The 17,346-nt window shown below is 42.6% G+C and overlaps 1 protein-coding gene and 2 non-coding genes across 3 annotated transcripts; all 3 read right to left on the bottom strand.

The window, feature by feature from the left end:
* Positions 1–4,286: 4,286 nt before the first annotated feature.
* Positions 4,287–4,420, bottom strand: LOC122679705. Its single transcript, XR_006336495.1, has one exon.
* Positions 4,421–6,935: 2,515 nt separating this feature from the next.
* On the bottom strand, positions 6,936–10,329 carry RPL30 (ribosomal protein L30). Its single transcript, XM_043880191.1, has 5 exons — positions 10,223–10,329; positions 10,064–10,115; positions 9,528–9,673; positions 7,797–7,927; positions 6,936–7,042 (listed from the first exon to the last, which is right to left on the bottom strand). Exons 2-5 carry the CDS (start codon positions 10,082–10,084, stop codon positions 6,993–6,995), a joined length of 348 nt encoding a protein of 115 aa, XP_043736126.1. The 5' UTR covers positions 10,085–10,115; positions 10,223–10,329; the 3' UTR covers positions 6,936–6,992.
* On the bottom strand, positions 7,222–7,353 carry LOC122679697. The gene has a single exon (XR_006336490.1). It is a non-coding gene; the product is annotated as a small nucleolar RNA SNORA72 (small nucleolar RNA).
* Positions 10,330–17,346: the final 7,017 nt, after the last annotated feature.

Here is a 17,346-nt window from a genome sequence, read left to right as displayed (position 1 = left end):
TTCTGTGTAAAATTCTTAAATGCAAGATATTGTATACATGAGAAATGGCTGAGATACATATGAAAAAAAATGTTGAATCTCACTTATAATCAGGAAAACGCAGGTTAAAGCAATCAACTTGGCAAAAGTTAGTGTCTGACTACAGTGTTGATAAGGCTGAGGAAACATGGGCCTCTCACACACTGCTAGTGAGAACACAGATGGGCCGTCCCTGGAGAATAATCAGTCCCCACCTAGTGAAACTGAAAATGCAGCCCTACCCTGTACTCTAGCAACTGCACTTACAGGTATCTAACTAGATGATTTTAGCACATACATAGGAGGAGGCCTGTATGAGAATGTTACTAGAGTTTGCAAAAGTAACAAATTACAAATAACCTAATCACCACCAGAGCGGGAACAGATAAATTGTGGTATGATCCATACCTCAGAAATACTATGCAACATTTAAAAGAAAGTACTCAATCTACATGTACATGGTAAAACTTGAAAACAAAGATAAATTTTCAAAGCCAATGGGAGGACTTCCCTGGTGCTCCAGTGGTGAAGAATCTGACTGCCAATGCAGGGGACATGGGTTCAACCCCTGGTCCGGGAAGACCCCACATTCCTTGGAACAACTATGCAAAATGTGCCACAACTACTGAGCCTGTGCTCCAGAGCCACAGAGCCACCAACTACGGGGCCCACAGGCAGCAACTACTTAAGCCCAAGCGCCAAGAGCCTGTGCCCCGCAACAAGAGAAGCCACTGCAGAGAAGCCCGAGCACTGAAACTACAGAAAGCCCATCCCCAGCAACGAAGACCCAGCACAGCCAAAAAACAACCATAATGATAAATAAATTAAAAAACAAAAATCCTCCCAAAGGGCAGTGTAGGAAGACCATCTCCTAGGCTTCAATCTTATCTGGAAACCATCTAATTTTCTTTCCAAGAATAAAAGTATAAAAGTTGTGATTCAAAGTATTAAACCTTCAGTTTACATTTATATTTGAGTCTTTCATGTGATCCTGAAAACGGGTTTTCATCCAAAGTGTGGATCTGGGTTGGCACTACCTTTTGAGATCTAATCCTAGTTTAGCCGGTACTTCTGGCTGTCTCCAGTCTACTTTGCGTTGAGTCCTGGCTCCCTCTAGTGGCTCTAGACGGCGTGCACACAAACACACTTGGCCGCTCCCCCTGCCCACCCCCACATACGCTTTAGCTGTTTAGGACATTTCATTTGTACTGTTTTCAACTTTCTGCAACTTGGGAAGGAAGGTGCCTTCGTGGCAGACAAAACCTCCAAATAATCTGTCAAGTTCACATAGTAACCCAAGATATTTAACTTGAGAACTGTCTAAAATTTAAAATAGTTTCTGGCCTTCCCTAGCGGTACAGTAAGAATCTGCCTGCCAGTGCAGGGGACACCGGCTCGATCCCTGGACCAGGAAGATTCCAGATGCTGTGGAGCAAGTGAAGCCTGTGCACCACAACTACTGAAGCCCGTGTGCTAGAGCCTGTGTTCCACAAGAGAAGCCACTGCAATGCAGCAAGAAAGATTGGCCAACATTCACTGCAACTAGAGAAAGCCCACACACAGCAATGAAAACCTAGTGTGACCAGAAAGAAAAAAAAGTTCTCCATTTCTCGTTTGCTCTCTGTATATCTCAGGTATAAAGGTTTTGCTTTCCACGTTCACTCTTTGTGTGACCATCCCTCATCTAATAGTAGTAACTCAGGGCTCCAATCAAGACAGTGGAGTATAAGGACGTGGAAAGCATATCCTCCCACAAATACATCAAAATCACACTGACGTACGCAACAGTTCTCACAGAAGACCTACTAAACACTAGCAGAAGACCTCAACCACCTGAAAGGAAAAGACCTCCACATAACCCTGGGTGGGACGAAAGAAAAAGAAAAGAAAAAGCAGGATGGAATCTGCACCCCTGGGAAGGAGCTGGAAGAGGAGTCGCCAGGACAGAAAGGGAGCTTCAGAGGTGAGTGTCACAACCGGTGTGTGACAGAGGAACGGAGACAGAGCTGCCGTCTGTGCCGCCTGCCTGCACTCCCCGGCCGAGACGCATGTCTGCGGGCACAGCTGGGGCTGGGTGCTGAAAGGGGTTTAGGGCACAGAGCTGGGGCGAGGGCTGGGGCTTAGCTGCCGGGAGACAGCCAGAGAAGCCAAGTGCCGTTGTTAGGTGGGGGGTGAGGGCCCGCCGTAGCAGCCTCTTTAGGCTCCGGGATCAGGTGCCTGGGGTTGCCCAACTTAGGAGGCAGAGCTCAGGTCTCTCCCTGTGGCTGTGCCAGACGCAGACTGACCCCGCACTGCCAGCTTTGTAAACCCAGCGCTGCAGGATCGCTGTTCAGTCACCCAGTTGTGTCTGACTCTACACCTACGCTGCCTGCTTTGTAAACTCAGCGCTGCGCGACATCCAAGTGGAGAACCGGTGCTTCCGTGGCTGAGATGGATCTGCTCTTGGCAGCTGTGGGCTTCCTGAGTGCATCCTTGTGGGGGCTAGGCCGGGACAAGGTCTGGGCTGCCTCTGTCGCTCCCAGACGGTCTAGGTGCATGACTGCCGCGCTCCTGGGCCCTGACTAGAGTGGATCTGTGCAGGTGGCCTTGTGGACCACAGACCACTCTCCCAGTGGACAGTTCTGGCAGAGGAATACTCAAGGGCTCTTCTCCCGGTGCAAGTGCTCCAACTCTGCCTACCTCACACCACAGCTCAGATACGCGACTCAGAAATGATCTGGGGGCCTCTACTCCAATAACCAGGAACAGACTGTCCCCAACAGGGCTATGGCAACCACAGAGCAAAGAGGAGGCCCCACTCAACATCGACTACAGACTCTGGTCATCACATCAGTCACACCAAAGGGATATTAAGGCCAAGAAACACCGAGGAGAGGCAGCAGGTGTTCATACTAAACACAGGCTTCACATCAAAAATATTAAATCCATGCAGACTACACAGGGACATGCCCACACATCCCTCCAAGACCACAGTAAATAACTGCTTCTCCTAAACTCAGTAAGAGAAATAGAAGTAAAATGAAGCAGGACCACTCGCAGTTAAAAAATCAAGAGAACTCCCCTGAAAGAACAATGAAACAGATCTCTTCAGTCTGACAGACACCCAAGTTCAAAAAGGAGATAATGAAAATACTGAAGGAATTAGGAAAGTCTATGGATAGAAATGCAGATACTGTAAAAAAAGAACTACAAACTATAAAGAGGAGCCAAGGAAAATCAGAACACTCATTTGCCAAGATGAAAGCTAAACTAAAAGGCAATGAAGAGCAGATGGAATACTGCAGAACAAATAAGTGACCTGGAAGATAGCACAGAAATCACCCAATTGACCAGCAGACAAAAATCCAGATTGGAGAAAAAAAAAAAGTGAAAGCATTAAGAGACCCGATCAGTTCAGTTCAGTCGTTCAGTCATGTCCGACTCTTTGCAACACCAAGAACCGCAGCACACCAGGCCTCCCCGTCCATCACCAACTCCCGGACTTAACTCAAACCCATGTCCATTCAGTCGGTGATGCCACCCAACCATCTCATCCTTTTGTCCCCTTCTCCTCTTGCCCTCAATCTTTCCCAGCATCAGGGTCTTTTCTAATGAGTCAGCTCTCTGCATCAGGTGGCCAAAGTATTGGAGTTTCAGCTTCAACATCAGTCCTACCAATGAGACCGGTAGGATAATATAAAACTGTGCCAACCTACACATATATAGGAATTCCAGAAGGAAAATGAAGCAAAAAGGTTTAAAAAAAAAAAAAGTATTCTAAGAAATTATGGACGAAAACTTCCCTAACCTAAAGAAAGAAACAGATATCCAGGTACAGGAAGCACAGAGTCCTTCAAGTATTTTTTCTGACCACAATGACATGAAACTAGAAATCAACAGCAGAAAAAGAAATGAGAAAAAAAATGGTTACAGGGAGACTAAAACAACATGCCATTAAAAAACCAATGAGTCAAAGATGAAATCAAAGAAACTAAAAAATACCTTGAGACAAGTGACAATGAAAACACACCCATACAAAATTTATAGAACACAGCAAAGGCAGTTGTTAGAGGGAAGTTCACAGTGATACAGGCCTTCCTCAAAAAAATGAGAAAAATCTCAATCTTACCTATCACCTAAAAGAACTCGAAAAAGAACAGAATCTAAAGACAGCAGAAGGAAAAAAATAAAGATCAGAGAGGAGACAAATAAGATTTTTTATTTTATTAAATCCAAGTTATGAATAAGAAAGAATTCCATTCACTTGATATAGCTGAATATTCTAAAGAAACTGTCTGCCCCGTATCTGTCCGTTACGATTTCTCTCAATTCGTCCCGGTCATCAAAAGGCAGTGTGTTATTCTAGGGAGGTATAGTGACAATTGGAGCAGTACTTCAGCCCAATTTGTGTATCAGCCTCCCAGAAGATTTTAAAAATTGAAAAAAAATCAATAAAGCCAACAGCTGGTTTATTCAAAGGGTGCTCAGTTGCATCCAACTCTGTGGTCCCATGGACTGTAGCCTGCCGGTTTCCCATCCATGGAATTTCCCAGGCAAGAGTACTGGAGTGGGTTGCCATTTGCTTCTCCAGCGGATCCTCCAAACCCTGGGATCGAACCCAGGTCTCCCACACTGCAGGCAGCTTCCTCACCACTGCGCCACCTGGGAAGCCCTTGAAAGGGTAAACATGGACAAATCTCTAATCATGCTCACCAAGAAAAGAGAAAACCCAAGTAATCAAGAGGAAGAGGACTTCCCTGCTGGTACAGTGGTTAAGAATCCACCTGTCAATGCAGGGGATATGAGTTCGATCCTTGGACAGGGGAGATATCACAAGCCAGAGCAACTATGCCTGTGTGCCACAACTGCTGAAGCCAATGGGAATAGAGCCTGTGCTCCACAACAAAAGTCGCTGCAATGAGAAGGCCGCGAACCACAACTAGAGTAGCCCTTGCTCTCCTGCAACTAGACAAAGTCAGTGCATGGTGACAAAGATCCAGTGTAAGCAAAAACAAAAATAAAACAAAGGAAGAAATGAAAAAGAAATAACAACTGATGTTGCAATGGAACAGAATACAGAGCCCAAAATTAAACCTACTTACCTATAATCAATTGGCTCAGACAGTAAAGAATCCACTTGCAACGTTGGAGACCTGGGTTTGATTCCTGGGTCAGGAAGATCCCCTGGAATAGCTACCCACTGCAGTATTCTCACTTGGAGAATTCCATGGACAGCAAAGCCCGGTGGGCTAGTCCATGCGATCACAAAGAGACAAGACTAAGATACCAACATGCTGACTTTAAGTTCAGTGAATACTCGACTTTTTGGATCGTGTATTGAAGGCATTCACATCTGTGTCTCATTCCTCTACCACCAAAAACTGCCTTCACAAGTTGACAGACTCTAAAGTCCAAAAGACATTTCTAACACTTCTGCAAACTTAGAACCCAACACATGTCCTGAGTATACCCCACCAGCAATAATCAACTCTAAAAATCTGAGTCACCATTTCCCCCAATTCCTTTTAGTGTTTCAAAGGGTATTACATGTGAGAAAAGGGGTTACACAGGACATACTTGGGAGATGTAGTATGTGGTATCCCCCCAGTCTGAACACCAAACCTACTTCACAGTACATCTTTTAGGACTGAAAATATATAAACACTTTGCGAAACTGTGAAATACTGAAGATCTGGGAATATACTGAAGTTGTCCCAAGAACATTTTTTCTACAAAGGCTTCCCAGTGACAGACTTTTATTTTCTTGGACTCTAAAATTATTGCAGATGGTGACTGAAGCAACGACAATTAAAAGACACTTGATCCTTGGAAGAAAATCTATGAACAACCTTGACAGTATATCAAAAAGCAGAGACATTACTTTGCCAACAAAGGTCCGTCTAGTCAAAGATATAGTTTTTCCAATAGTCATGTATGGATATAAGAATTGGACCATTTAGAAAGCTGAGGGCTGAGGAGATGATGCTTTTGAACTGCGGTGTTGGAGAAGACTCTTGAGAGTCCCTTGGACTGCAAAAGGAGATCAGTCAATCCTAAAGGAAACCAGTCCTGAATATTTACTGGAAGGACTGATGCTGAAACTCCAATACTGTGGCCACCTGATGTGAAGAACTGGCTCATTGGAAAAGACCCTGATGCTGGGAAAGACTGAAGGTAGGAGAAGGCAATGACAGAGAATAAGATGGTTGGATGCCATCACCAACTCGATGGACATGAGTTTGAGCAAGATCTGGGAGTTGGTGATAGACAGGGAAGCCTGGTGTGCTGCGGTCCACGGGGTCACAAGAGTCGGATACAACTGAGCAACTGAACTGAACTGTACTACTATAAACCCTTAAGACCTTGCTTCAATAGAACTTCTCTCACCCTGTGAAAATCTGGAGGTGGAAGGAACATATTTCACTTAATCCTCTTTGCTACTCAGATTCAGTGGATTTAAAGTGGACTGTAAAACTGCAGTTCTGGTTAGATTCTGGGTATTGACCCTTGTTGCCTCTGACATACTCAACAAAATGGCAACAATACCAGAGACTTCTCTGGTGATCCAGTGGTGAGGATTTCTCTTGCAATGCAAGGGACACAGATTTGATCCCTGGTCGTGGAACTAAGATCGGACAAGCTGTAATTAAGTCTGTGTGCATACTGCCACCAAGACCCAAGGCAGCCCAATAAACATTTTTTAAAAATGACAGCCATATCCTGGGACTGAAATTATGAAAACTAAATTTTAAAAATCTAGTACTGGAAAGGAACTCAGTGCACTCCCTTTACAAAAACAGGGAAAGTGAAACTGGGATATCTGGCTCTTAACCCACAAGTTTTGCCACTGTATCTTGATGCCCCATCTTCACTAATCTAGCTTCAGGCAAGTATACTGGGACAAGAAGAAATAAAAATAAATAAATAACTGCAATGAATACAGTGTTTTTAAAACAAGCCCTGGCCAGTTTTATTAAAGGAAAATTGTACATGATTTACTTTTCACCAGTCTGTTCTGGCATGCTTCTAATAATATCAGAATCACCTAAAAAACAAAACACAGTAATTTTTACAACTCATTTAATGGCAACTGGTATTCATCAAACTAGCAATGGTTATTTTCAAAAATTATCACACTAGCTGTGCTACCATTTCTCAAGGTTGATCAGATACCTAGAGTCACAGACAATTCCCACACAAGATACGTCATGTATATCAGACTTGGTTTATCACCAGCATTTATAAAACCAGACCTAGGCAAAGAACTAGGTCTGGGGACACATGCAGGGTCTTAATATAGCGAATGTTTAGCCTGCCCTGATTATTACAAAATCAGAACAGCGAGAATATTCGCAGTAGCTTCATGAATTAGAAATTCTTAAGTTCAAAACATGACGTGTGTTTGTAGGCCCTTTTTTTCCCCTCAACCTAATTTTATCCACCTATTCTCAGGCAGCCAGTATCCAGGCACAAAGGATTCCTTTCTTCTACTGTTTCACCTGATTATTCTCCCCCTTTATAATTTCACCTTATACCAAGGCCCTAAGACATAATTTCTTAGGTGCGGTATGAAATTAAACTCATGATCTCAAAGTAAAAAGAAATTTCATTTATAACAAAGATAATTATGTACTGACATTCACTACTAATTCTCCATGACATAAGCCTGCAGGATATCCCTTGCTATATACAAATTCTCAGTATCTGAACTTAGGAACCAAAGACATTTGTATAGTAAGAAATCATTGTATTACATCATAAAGAAAAAAAAGACTTATTTTATGACTGAAAAAGCATACCTGGATCAATGATAGCCAGTGTGCATACTCTGTAGTATTTTCCACATGCTGTGCCCAATTCAATATTATTGCCACTGTAGTGATGGACACCAGTTTTGGCCAACATGGCGTAATACTCTATTTCAGATTTCCTTTGGGGGGAAAAAAAAAGGCAAATAAATACCATACCAACTGACACAGATTAAATGTTACTTCTCTCATTAGTTCCAATGTTGGTAAAGCCTTCAAACAGTAAGCCACTTATTATTCTTAAAAATATCATATTCATTATCCAACCCAACCATCCTTTGGATCCTCTACAGTATATGTCTGTGCTCATGGAAGAAGAGGGTACAGAATAAAATCATCATTTGCTTAGCATTTACTATCTGCCAGACACTTTACATAATTCCCATGACAATGTCTAAGCCACTTCTAACACCCTCTGGTGCTTGAGTCCTAGATGGAGAGTGATAGAACAGGTATACCTCCTCAGATACTGCAGATTCCTTCCAGACCATTGCAATAAATCAAATATTGCAATAAAGCTAGCCACAGGAATTTTTAAATTTCCAAGTGTATATAAAAGTTGTTTAACCTATATGTAGCCTGTAAGTGTTCAACAGCATTATGTCTAAAAAAAAAAAAAACCCAATGTACATACATAAAATATTTTGTTGCAAAAATAAATAAATAAATAAATAACCCAACCATTAACCATCACCTGAACGTTGAGGGAATTGTAGTAGTAACATCAAAGAACACAAATCATCATAACAAAGAAAAAGTCGGCACCTACAGACTTATACAATGTAAGGTTGCCACAAATCGTCAATTTATATAAAAAACAAAGAGCAACTATGAAGTGAAGAAAAGCTAAATGCAATAAAACAAAAACCATAGGCTTGCACTTGCCCAAAGTTAATGTTTTTGTGACCACTAAGTAGGTAGAGAGCCATCAAGGAACTTGTTAAAAACGCATCAGGCCCCAATCCAGATCCTTAAATCTGAACTTGCATTTAAACCAAATCATTTGCGATTGTATGTACATTCATGCTGAAAGGCACTGCTCTAATAGGTAAGTGGGAATTGTTTGGAGTAAGACCAAAGGTTTGGGATGGGATGGAAGAGAGCTCTCCAGGCTTAGCCCATTAGGTACAGACACCCTGTATGAAATGCTGTGAGGTTATGCATTACCACAGAAAATCAACAAGCACAGGGGACTGAAAATATGGCTGATACTCTGCATGGTCCAACTTGAACTTACGTACAGTACCTCATAAGTTCAGTTTCAAAACAGTGAATCAGGCAAAAACTGGGTGAACTGGGAGGGTGCAGATCCACAGGCCAGCCTGAACTGTTCTGATCTTAGCTTCTCTATACTACAAGTAGTTCATAAAATGAAGTCCTTTTTAAAACACCTCAGTTAGAAGAACAAGCAAAAAAAGGCAGGACATAAGGAAAAGCAACTTACGTTTCTGCGCTACCCTCAAACTTTGCCCTTCTTTGGTTTCTGCCACACATTTCTCCCAAAGAGAACCTCATAGGAGGAAATACTATGAAGGGGGAGAAAAATCAAGAGCCAAACACAAGAGAAACCCTTAAATTATCCTGCAAATGTGCCCCTCCCTGTGATACAAATTCTACTTGACACCCAGTTCATGCTACCCAGATTGCAAGCTCACACTCCTGGATATTCGCTCACGACGAATTTACAGTGGAGGACACACACCCTCAGGTTCTTTCAATTACCTCAAGGCTGGGCAGTTGTTGGCGAGGATGACCAGTTTCGCTTTGCCTTGTCTGATCATTTTCAGAGTCTGTTTGTACCCCAGCACGTACTTTCCACTTTTCATAACCAGCTGGAGCCTAGAGTTGATGGACTCCAGTGACTTTTTCTACAAAGCAAACATTTAATACGAACTTGAAGGCCTTGTTTGTAATCTCTCAAAACTGGATTCAGGGACTTCCCTGGTGGTCCAGTGGTTAAGTCTCCCGCGCTTCCAAGCAGGGAGCACGGGTTCCATCCCTAGAAAGGGAACGAAGATCTCGCAAGCCACGGCCAAAAAAAAAAAAAACTGGATCCAGCTTCCTGGAACCGGAGCCCCTTAATAAAACCTCCGAAGTAGAGGGTTCCAGGGCACTGAGAAGGTCTCTCAGATTCTTTCTGGAAGCCTCCTAGGCCAGCGGGAACGCTGTACGCCCAGAGTGCTCAGAACTGCCCGCCCCGGCCAAGACTCATCTCTCCACGTGAAATAAGGCTTCCGGCCCCGGCCTGCTTCACTCACCGTCTTCTTTGCGGCCACCATCTTCCTGCTTTAGATGCGGGACGCCCCCAACCTAGAACACAGAGGACAGGACAGGAAGTTTACGATCCGAAGTTCCAAACCGGCAACTCCCTGGGCTCCGCGCGCTGCCAAAACCTCGGCCCGGAGAAGCCCACTCACCAAGAGCAGCCGCCAAGATGGCCGGGGAGCGAGAAAAGAAAGAGTTCCCACAATGCCAAGCTATTCACGGCGGGGCCGTGTGCCGTCACGCTGCGACCGGAAGCGGAAGCAAATGTCCAGCGGAAGGGGCGGGAGAAGAAGAGGCGGGCCGGTACTGGTTACTATGGCGGCTCAGTGGTGTCCGGCTTTTTGCGACTGTAGCCCGCCTGGCTCCTCTGTGGGGAGTCTCCAGGCGAGAATACTGGCGTGAGTTGCCATTTCCTTCTGCAGGGGATCTTCTGACTCAGAGAACGAACCCAGATCTGCATTACAGGCAGAATTTTTATTTTTATTTATTTATTTTTTTTTTTTTTTACCGCCGGAGCCACCAGGTTTTGCAGCCGAGTGGTGTGAAATTTCACCTTGCTGTGTTCTGCTGCTCTAAAGCGGCGCGCTGCGGAACTCAGGAAAGTGGAACAGGACGGGAGTTGGAGAAGCCGAGTGAGAGTGAAGCGGGAGGGGCGCTGAGAAGAGGCGGCGTCTGGACCTCGGCCTCAGTGCCACAGAGCGCACTTCTGCTCGAAGCCCCGGCTCTTAGGAGACTCGGGGAGGACCCAGGTGCGCCTCAGCTCCCAGGACTACGCTATGCTGCTGGCTCCCTAACTCACCTCTTCTGTAGCGATGTTAGTGTGAACGTCTAAGCCGGAGCGAGCGATAAAACAGGTCTAACTAAAAATCTTTTTGTTGTGAACGTTGGATATTGATTGGAAAAAAAAAAGTCCAGTGACGAATCATTCAGAATATTAGGCACAGAAAGTCTCTCACCACTACACACGAAGGCAAAAAAAAAAAAAAAAAAAGGTAAAAATCAGGCCAATAAGTAAGCTTTCATCATATGTCAACTTTTAGGAATCTCGTACAGAGGCAATCATTCGTGCCCAAAGACATGAGAATAGGGATGTTTATTTCAGCATTTGCAAAACAGAAATGGAAACATCAAATGTTCATCATTCTTAACCAATATATGTGTTTGCATATGCAGAAAAGTCATGTCTTGGGACTTCCCTGGTAGTCCACCCTGCCGTGCAGGGGACACCGGTTGGATCCCTGCTGGTAGGGGAACTGGGATCCCACCTGCCATAGGGCAAGTAAGCCCAGGCACCACAACTAGAGGGCCTGCCCAGGGAAAGGAAGACCCAGTCTAGGACAACAGAATAAATAAATGAAATAATCTATTAAAAAAAAAAAAAAGAAAAGAAAATTCAAGTCTTGGGAATTCCCTGGTGGTCCAGTACTTAGGACTGTATGCTTCCACTGCAGGGGGCATGGGTTTCATCCCTAGTCGGAGGACTAAGAGTCCACACGCTGAAGAGCCAAAAAAAGAAAAATTCAGGTCTGGAAAGTTAATCATTGAAACACATATTTGGATGAGAGATGAGTAGGTGGTGAGAAAAGAACATTTAATTGTACTTTATATGTTTTAGCACTGTTTGAATTATTTAAGCATTCACTGTTATGTAGAGAGCTCATTTTTAATAAAATAGTGGTTGATTTAAACAAATCTTGTTAAATTTCAGTTATTTCTTAAAGCAGTAATTTTCAAAGTATGGCTTTCAGATCACCAGATTCAGAACCACCTTGAATTCTGACTCCTGGGCTCTTGAATTCTGACGCCCAGGTGTGTAAAGAAATCCTGGGATGTGGGGCCTGGAAATCTGAGCTTAATAAGCAACCTCTATGATTTTTTTTTTAATGTATTTATTTGGCTGCATTGGGTCTTAGTTGTGGCACATGGTATCTTTTGTTGGGATGCCTGAACTCTAGTTGTGGCTCGGGGTTAGTTGCTCCGGGATGTTAGTTCCCCGACCAGGGCTGTGTGCAGTGGACATTAGTTCTCTTCCTCAGTCCCACTCCTGTCTCCCCAACCTCCCCGCCACAACCACTCACACACACCTAAAGTCATCCATGGCATTGCAAAACCCAAACACTAGTGGAAGAAAGACTTGCCATGCAAGAATGACTGTTAAATCCTTTGGCTTGTGAAGATTTAGTAACTATTTCCACACTTGTATTTATTAGAGCTGGAGTCGGCAAGCTTTTTCTGTAAAGAGCCAAATAATAAAGATTTTAGACTCGGGCTGTATGGTCTCTGTGGCAACTACTCAACTCTGCTGACACAGCACCAGAGCAGTCAGAGACAATATGTAAATGGATGAGCACGGCTGTGTTCCAATAAAACCTGCAGGCCATGGTTTGTTGACCCCTGTGTTGGAAGATTAGTATTACTTTTATTTAAAACAGCTACTTTAAGTCATCCCTTCTCTAAAGAGATAAATGAAGTATTTATGGTGCCTCCTGCAGTGGAAGCCCAGAGTCTTAACCACTAGACCACCAGGGAAGTCCCTGCAACTTTCAAATTGTTAAATAAATGTAAATAAAATCCTTAAATAAATGGAGTAAATGCAGCAAGTGAAAGTCACTCAGTCGTGTCTGACTCTTTGTGACCCCACGGACTATACAGTCCATGGAATTCTCCAGGCCAGAATACTGGAGTGGATAGCCTTTCCCTTTTCCAGGGGATCTTCCTAACCCAGGGATCCAACCCAGGTCTCCCGTATTGCGGGTGGATTCTTTACCAGCTGAGCCACAAGGTAAGCCCAAATGCAGCAAAGAGGGTTAGTTGAAGATAAATGAGTATTTGTTGCACTATTCAACTTTTTGTGAGTTTGAAAATCTTCATACCAAAAAGTGAAAATCCAGTGTGTCTTTTACACTTACATCACATCTCATTTAAATAAAAATTTTTTTTGAAGTTGCTCAGTCGTGTCCGACTCTGCAACCCCGTGGACTATAACCCACCAGGCTCCTCCGCCCATGGGATTCTCCAGGCAAGAATACTGGAGTGGGTTGCCATTAACGACATTTAAGTATTCAGGAATAATTTTCAGATTACTATATAGTAATAGATATAGATTACTATAGATATAATAATAGATATAGATTACTATATCTGAATAATATTCAGATTACTATATAGATGGGCTTCCCAGGTGGCGCTACTGGTAAAGAACTCTCCCGCCAGCGCAGGTAGATGTAAGAGACGTGGGTTCCATGCCTGGGTCCGGAAGATCCCCTGGAGGAACATGGCAATCCACTCCAATATTCTTGCCTGGAGAATCCCATGGACAGAGGAGCCTTCGGGCTACAGTCCATGGGGTCGCAAAGAGTCGGACACAACTGAAGTGCAGCACGCATGCGTGTGTCTTTAATTTTTTTTTTTGAAGGATAATTGCTTTACAAAATTTTGTTTTCTGTCAAACCTCAACATGAATCAGCTACAGGTATACATATACCCCCTCCCTTTTGAGCTTCTCTCCCATCTCCCGCCCCATCCCACCCCTGTAGGTTGATACAGAGCCCCTGTTTGAGTTTCCTGAGCCATACAGCAAATTCCTGTTGGCTGTCTATTTTACATATGGTAATGTGAGTTTCCATGTTACTCTTTCCATACATCTCACCCTCTCCTCCCCTCTCCCCATGTCTATTCTCTATGTCTGTTTCTCCACTGTTGCCCTGTAAATAAATTCTTCAGTACCATTTTTCTAGATTCTGTATATATGTGTTAGAATATGATATTTATCTTTCTCTTTCTGACTTACTTCACTCTGTATAATAGGTTCTAGGTTCATCCACCTCATTAGAACTGACTCAAAGTCTTTCCTTTTATGGCTGAGTAATATTCCATTGTATATATGTACCATGAGTTTATCTATTCATCTGTCGATGGATATCTAGATTGCTTCCATGTTCTAGCTATTGTTAATAGTGCTGCAATGAACAATGGGATGCATGTGTCTTTTTCAATTTTGGTTTCCTCAGGGTATATGCCTAGGAGTGGGATTGCTGGGTCATATGATGGGTTTATTCCTAGTTTTTTAAGGAATCTCTGAACCGTCTTCCATAGTGGCTCTATCAACTTACATTCCCACCAACAGTGCAAGAGCATTCCCTTTTCTCTATACCCTCTCCAACATTTATTGTTTGTAGATTTTTTGATGCTGGCTATTGTGACTTGTGTGAGGTGATATCTCATTGTAGTTTTTGATTTTCACTTCTCTAATGCATGCATGCATCTTGCAAAGAGTTTTGAGCATGGTCACTGAAGCACCATGGTCAGAAGTTTGATAGCTCCACTGCATTGCCAAAGAAACCATGTGTTCAATTGAAATATGGCTGACTAATAAAAAGGAATGAGGGCTTCCCGGGTGATCCAGTGGTTAAGATCTGCCTTGCACTGCAGGAAATGGGTTGGAGGTATACAGGTATTCATCAAACTATTCAACCATTTGTGAGTTTGAAAATCTTCATACCCCAAAGTCGAGGAATGTGTATGTTTCAAGAAAGGACTTTATGGACTTCCCTGGTGGCACAGTGGACAGAAATCTACTTGCCAATGCAGGGGACATGGGTTCAATCCCTGGACTGGGAAGAATCCACGTGCTTCGGAGCAACTAAGCCCATGTGTTCACAACTACTGAAGCCCACATGCCTACAGCCTGTGCTCCATAATCCACAAGAGAAGTCACTGACATGAGAAGCCCTCACATAGCAACTAGAGAAAATCCATGAGAAAAAGCAACGAAGACCTGGTACAACCAAACATCAATAAATAAAAATAAATTGAAAAAATAATAAAAGACTTTGCCATCCAGACTTTATTTTTCCTGGATGCTAGTCTGAAGCATTTCAGAGTGATTTAGGAGGAATACCAATAGGTCAACGCGACAGGACAGGCTCTCTAGTTCTCCTTCACCAACATCGCTGCTCCAAGGTTCTGACAATTCTCCAGGCACCTGCATTATTGTGCTTCTGGTTTTTACTTGGTGTGAGAATGAAAAGTGACAGCCTGCATTCCCTATTAGAGCAAATACTAACAAGTTCATCTGATATTCATTGGTTCAGTACACTGGCCCATCCTCTTATTGTGAAGCAGTTAAACCTATCATGTTCATTACCATCAACTATTACTTATTCAGTGTCCAGATTAGGAAGGGGCTGGTTAGTTACTTGGAATTCTACTTATCTAGTTCAACCTTCATATTCTTCAGTCACCATGGATGTTAAAAATGCTCAGAAATATAGCAGAGAGAGGGAGGGACAGTGAATCCAAGTGAAAAGACCCTGTAAACTCAGTGAATGTTGATGGCCTTTCAACTAACTAAACACATATACACTGATACATGAATTCTGAACCTACAGGGGACAAGAAGGAATGAGTGCTTACATATTCCTCTCTACCCTTTCTACCTCCACAATAATGAAGAATTCAAAGTATTTCTTCTATACCCATTCCCATTCAGACTGGGAATACGCCAGACTGCACTGGATTAAAACTAGACCAGAGAAACACTTTCTCCTATTTTCTTAAAAATCATTTGTCCATTTCTCAAAAAGCATATGTTTTTTATACTCTTGGATACAAAGAAGTCAGAGCACTTTATTCACTATTTTACTGCAGAGGAGTGACACTTTTGGAAAGTAGATTGGTGTCTATAAAGGTTGGTTTCTTGCTTTATATTTCTTAGAGTTAGTTTTTGAAATTTTAGTAGAAATGAAATTCCTGTCTAAATGTTCACAAAAGAATGACACTTCACATTTTTAATAATTTGAAAAGTCTGCCATTTGGGACCTCCCTGGGAGGATCCAGTGGTTAAAATTCCATGATTACATTGCTGGAGAACTAAGATCCCTGGTTAGGGGACTAAGATCCCATATGCTGAATTGCTCAGTCAAAAAAAAATTTTTTTCTTAGATTTAAAAAAGAAAGAAAAGTCTGCCATGTACTGTTATCCTTAATAAAGCTGTAATGTATAGGCTAAGACATCAATTTTTTTTTTTTTTTTTTTTGCTTTTAACTAGAACTTAATTCTGTAACACCACATCAGGCTAATCAGAAAATGTCACTGATTACTTAACAGAGAAAAAGAGAACAAATGCAATTTTGTGACAACACCAAAACATGAGTATGTCTAGGAAAAATGGTAAAAGGAGTCCTTGAAGGTAAGAAGATTCATGAACTATACCTCCAAGATATAACACCTTTAAAATCACAGTATCAGTTATGATTCGGTATTATCAAGAAAAGACTAAAGGAATAAGAATGAGTGTGGTCTGTGAGAGGGAAGATAGTAGGCATTCTATCTCAGACTAGATACTTATTTGTAAGCAATAAAAACAAGTTAGCTCAGTTAAGCAGAAATGTGTTTTGTAGTCTACCAAATGAACAAGACCCCATCTACATATACTGGTTATGCGGAAGCAACACTATTTATCAGTCATTAATTCAGAGCAAACCACAGGAAAACACCCCTTCAAAAGTGCTTTGTCTTGACTATGCCATAACTGAGTGCCATCCCATCATTCTATAGGTTTGCCTTCTTCTGGATGATGAGATATAATGAAAGACCAGTAAATCACATAGAAATTAACCTATTACTTGTCTCATGGTAAAGTGAGTTTTTGATAAGATATGGTACTAAATATTGTCTTGATGGATGTGTGATGTCTTGATACCATCCCCTAAATTGATGATGCAATTAGAGGCATGATGAGCAGGAAATGCAAACCTAATCCAGTATCTATTACAATAATGGTTCTCCACTGTCCCCAAAGAGGTCTAATCACTCTTCCATGAAGAAGATCTTAAAAAGGAAGCACACCATTTCAGAGGCTTACAGTTGGTCACTCTTGCTGCTTCTGAATTAGGCACTCAGTCAGGTAAACCAGGTTAAGTGGTTTCAGCCCATACATGGTTTCTATCCCTGTCATTTTATCCCTGAGCCCACTGACCAGGCATTGGGATGGCTCATGAGAAAGACTTCCTAACATACACAGGGCACCGGGTGGCTCACATTATTGCTCACTTGATTATAAAATGCTTCCTCTGAAGGAAATGGCGTGACTAACAAATTATCTCTGAGGAAAAGCAAGATACCCAAGTCCACTCCTAAAAAAATACTTAATAAGCTCAGCAAGCCCTGGTTACTCCAATACTTTGGCCACCTGATGTGAAGAGCCGACTCATTTGAAAAGACCTTGATGCTGGGAAAGATTGAAGGCAGGAGAAGGGGCCGACAGAGGATGAG

Source organism: Cervus elaphus, chromosome 21, assembly GCF_910594005.1.
Source record: "Cervus elaphus chromosome 21, mCerEla1.1, whole genome shotgun sequence".
Classification (NCBI taxonomy): domain Eukaryota; kingdom Metazoa; phylum Chordata; class Mammalia; order Artiodactyla; family Cervidae; genus Cervus; species Cervus elaphus.
This window is presented reverse-complemented; position numbering and strand designations above follow the sequence as displayed.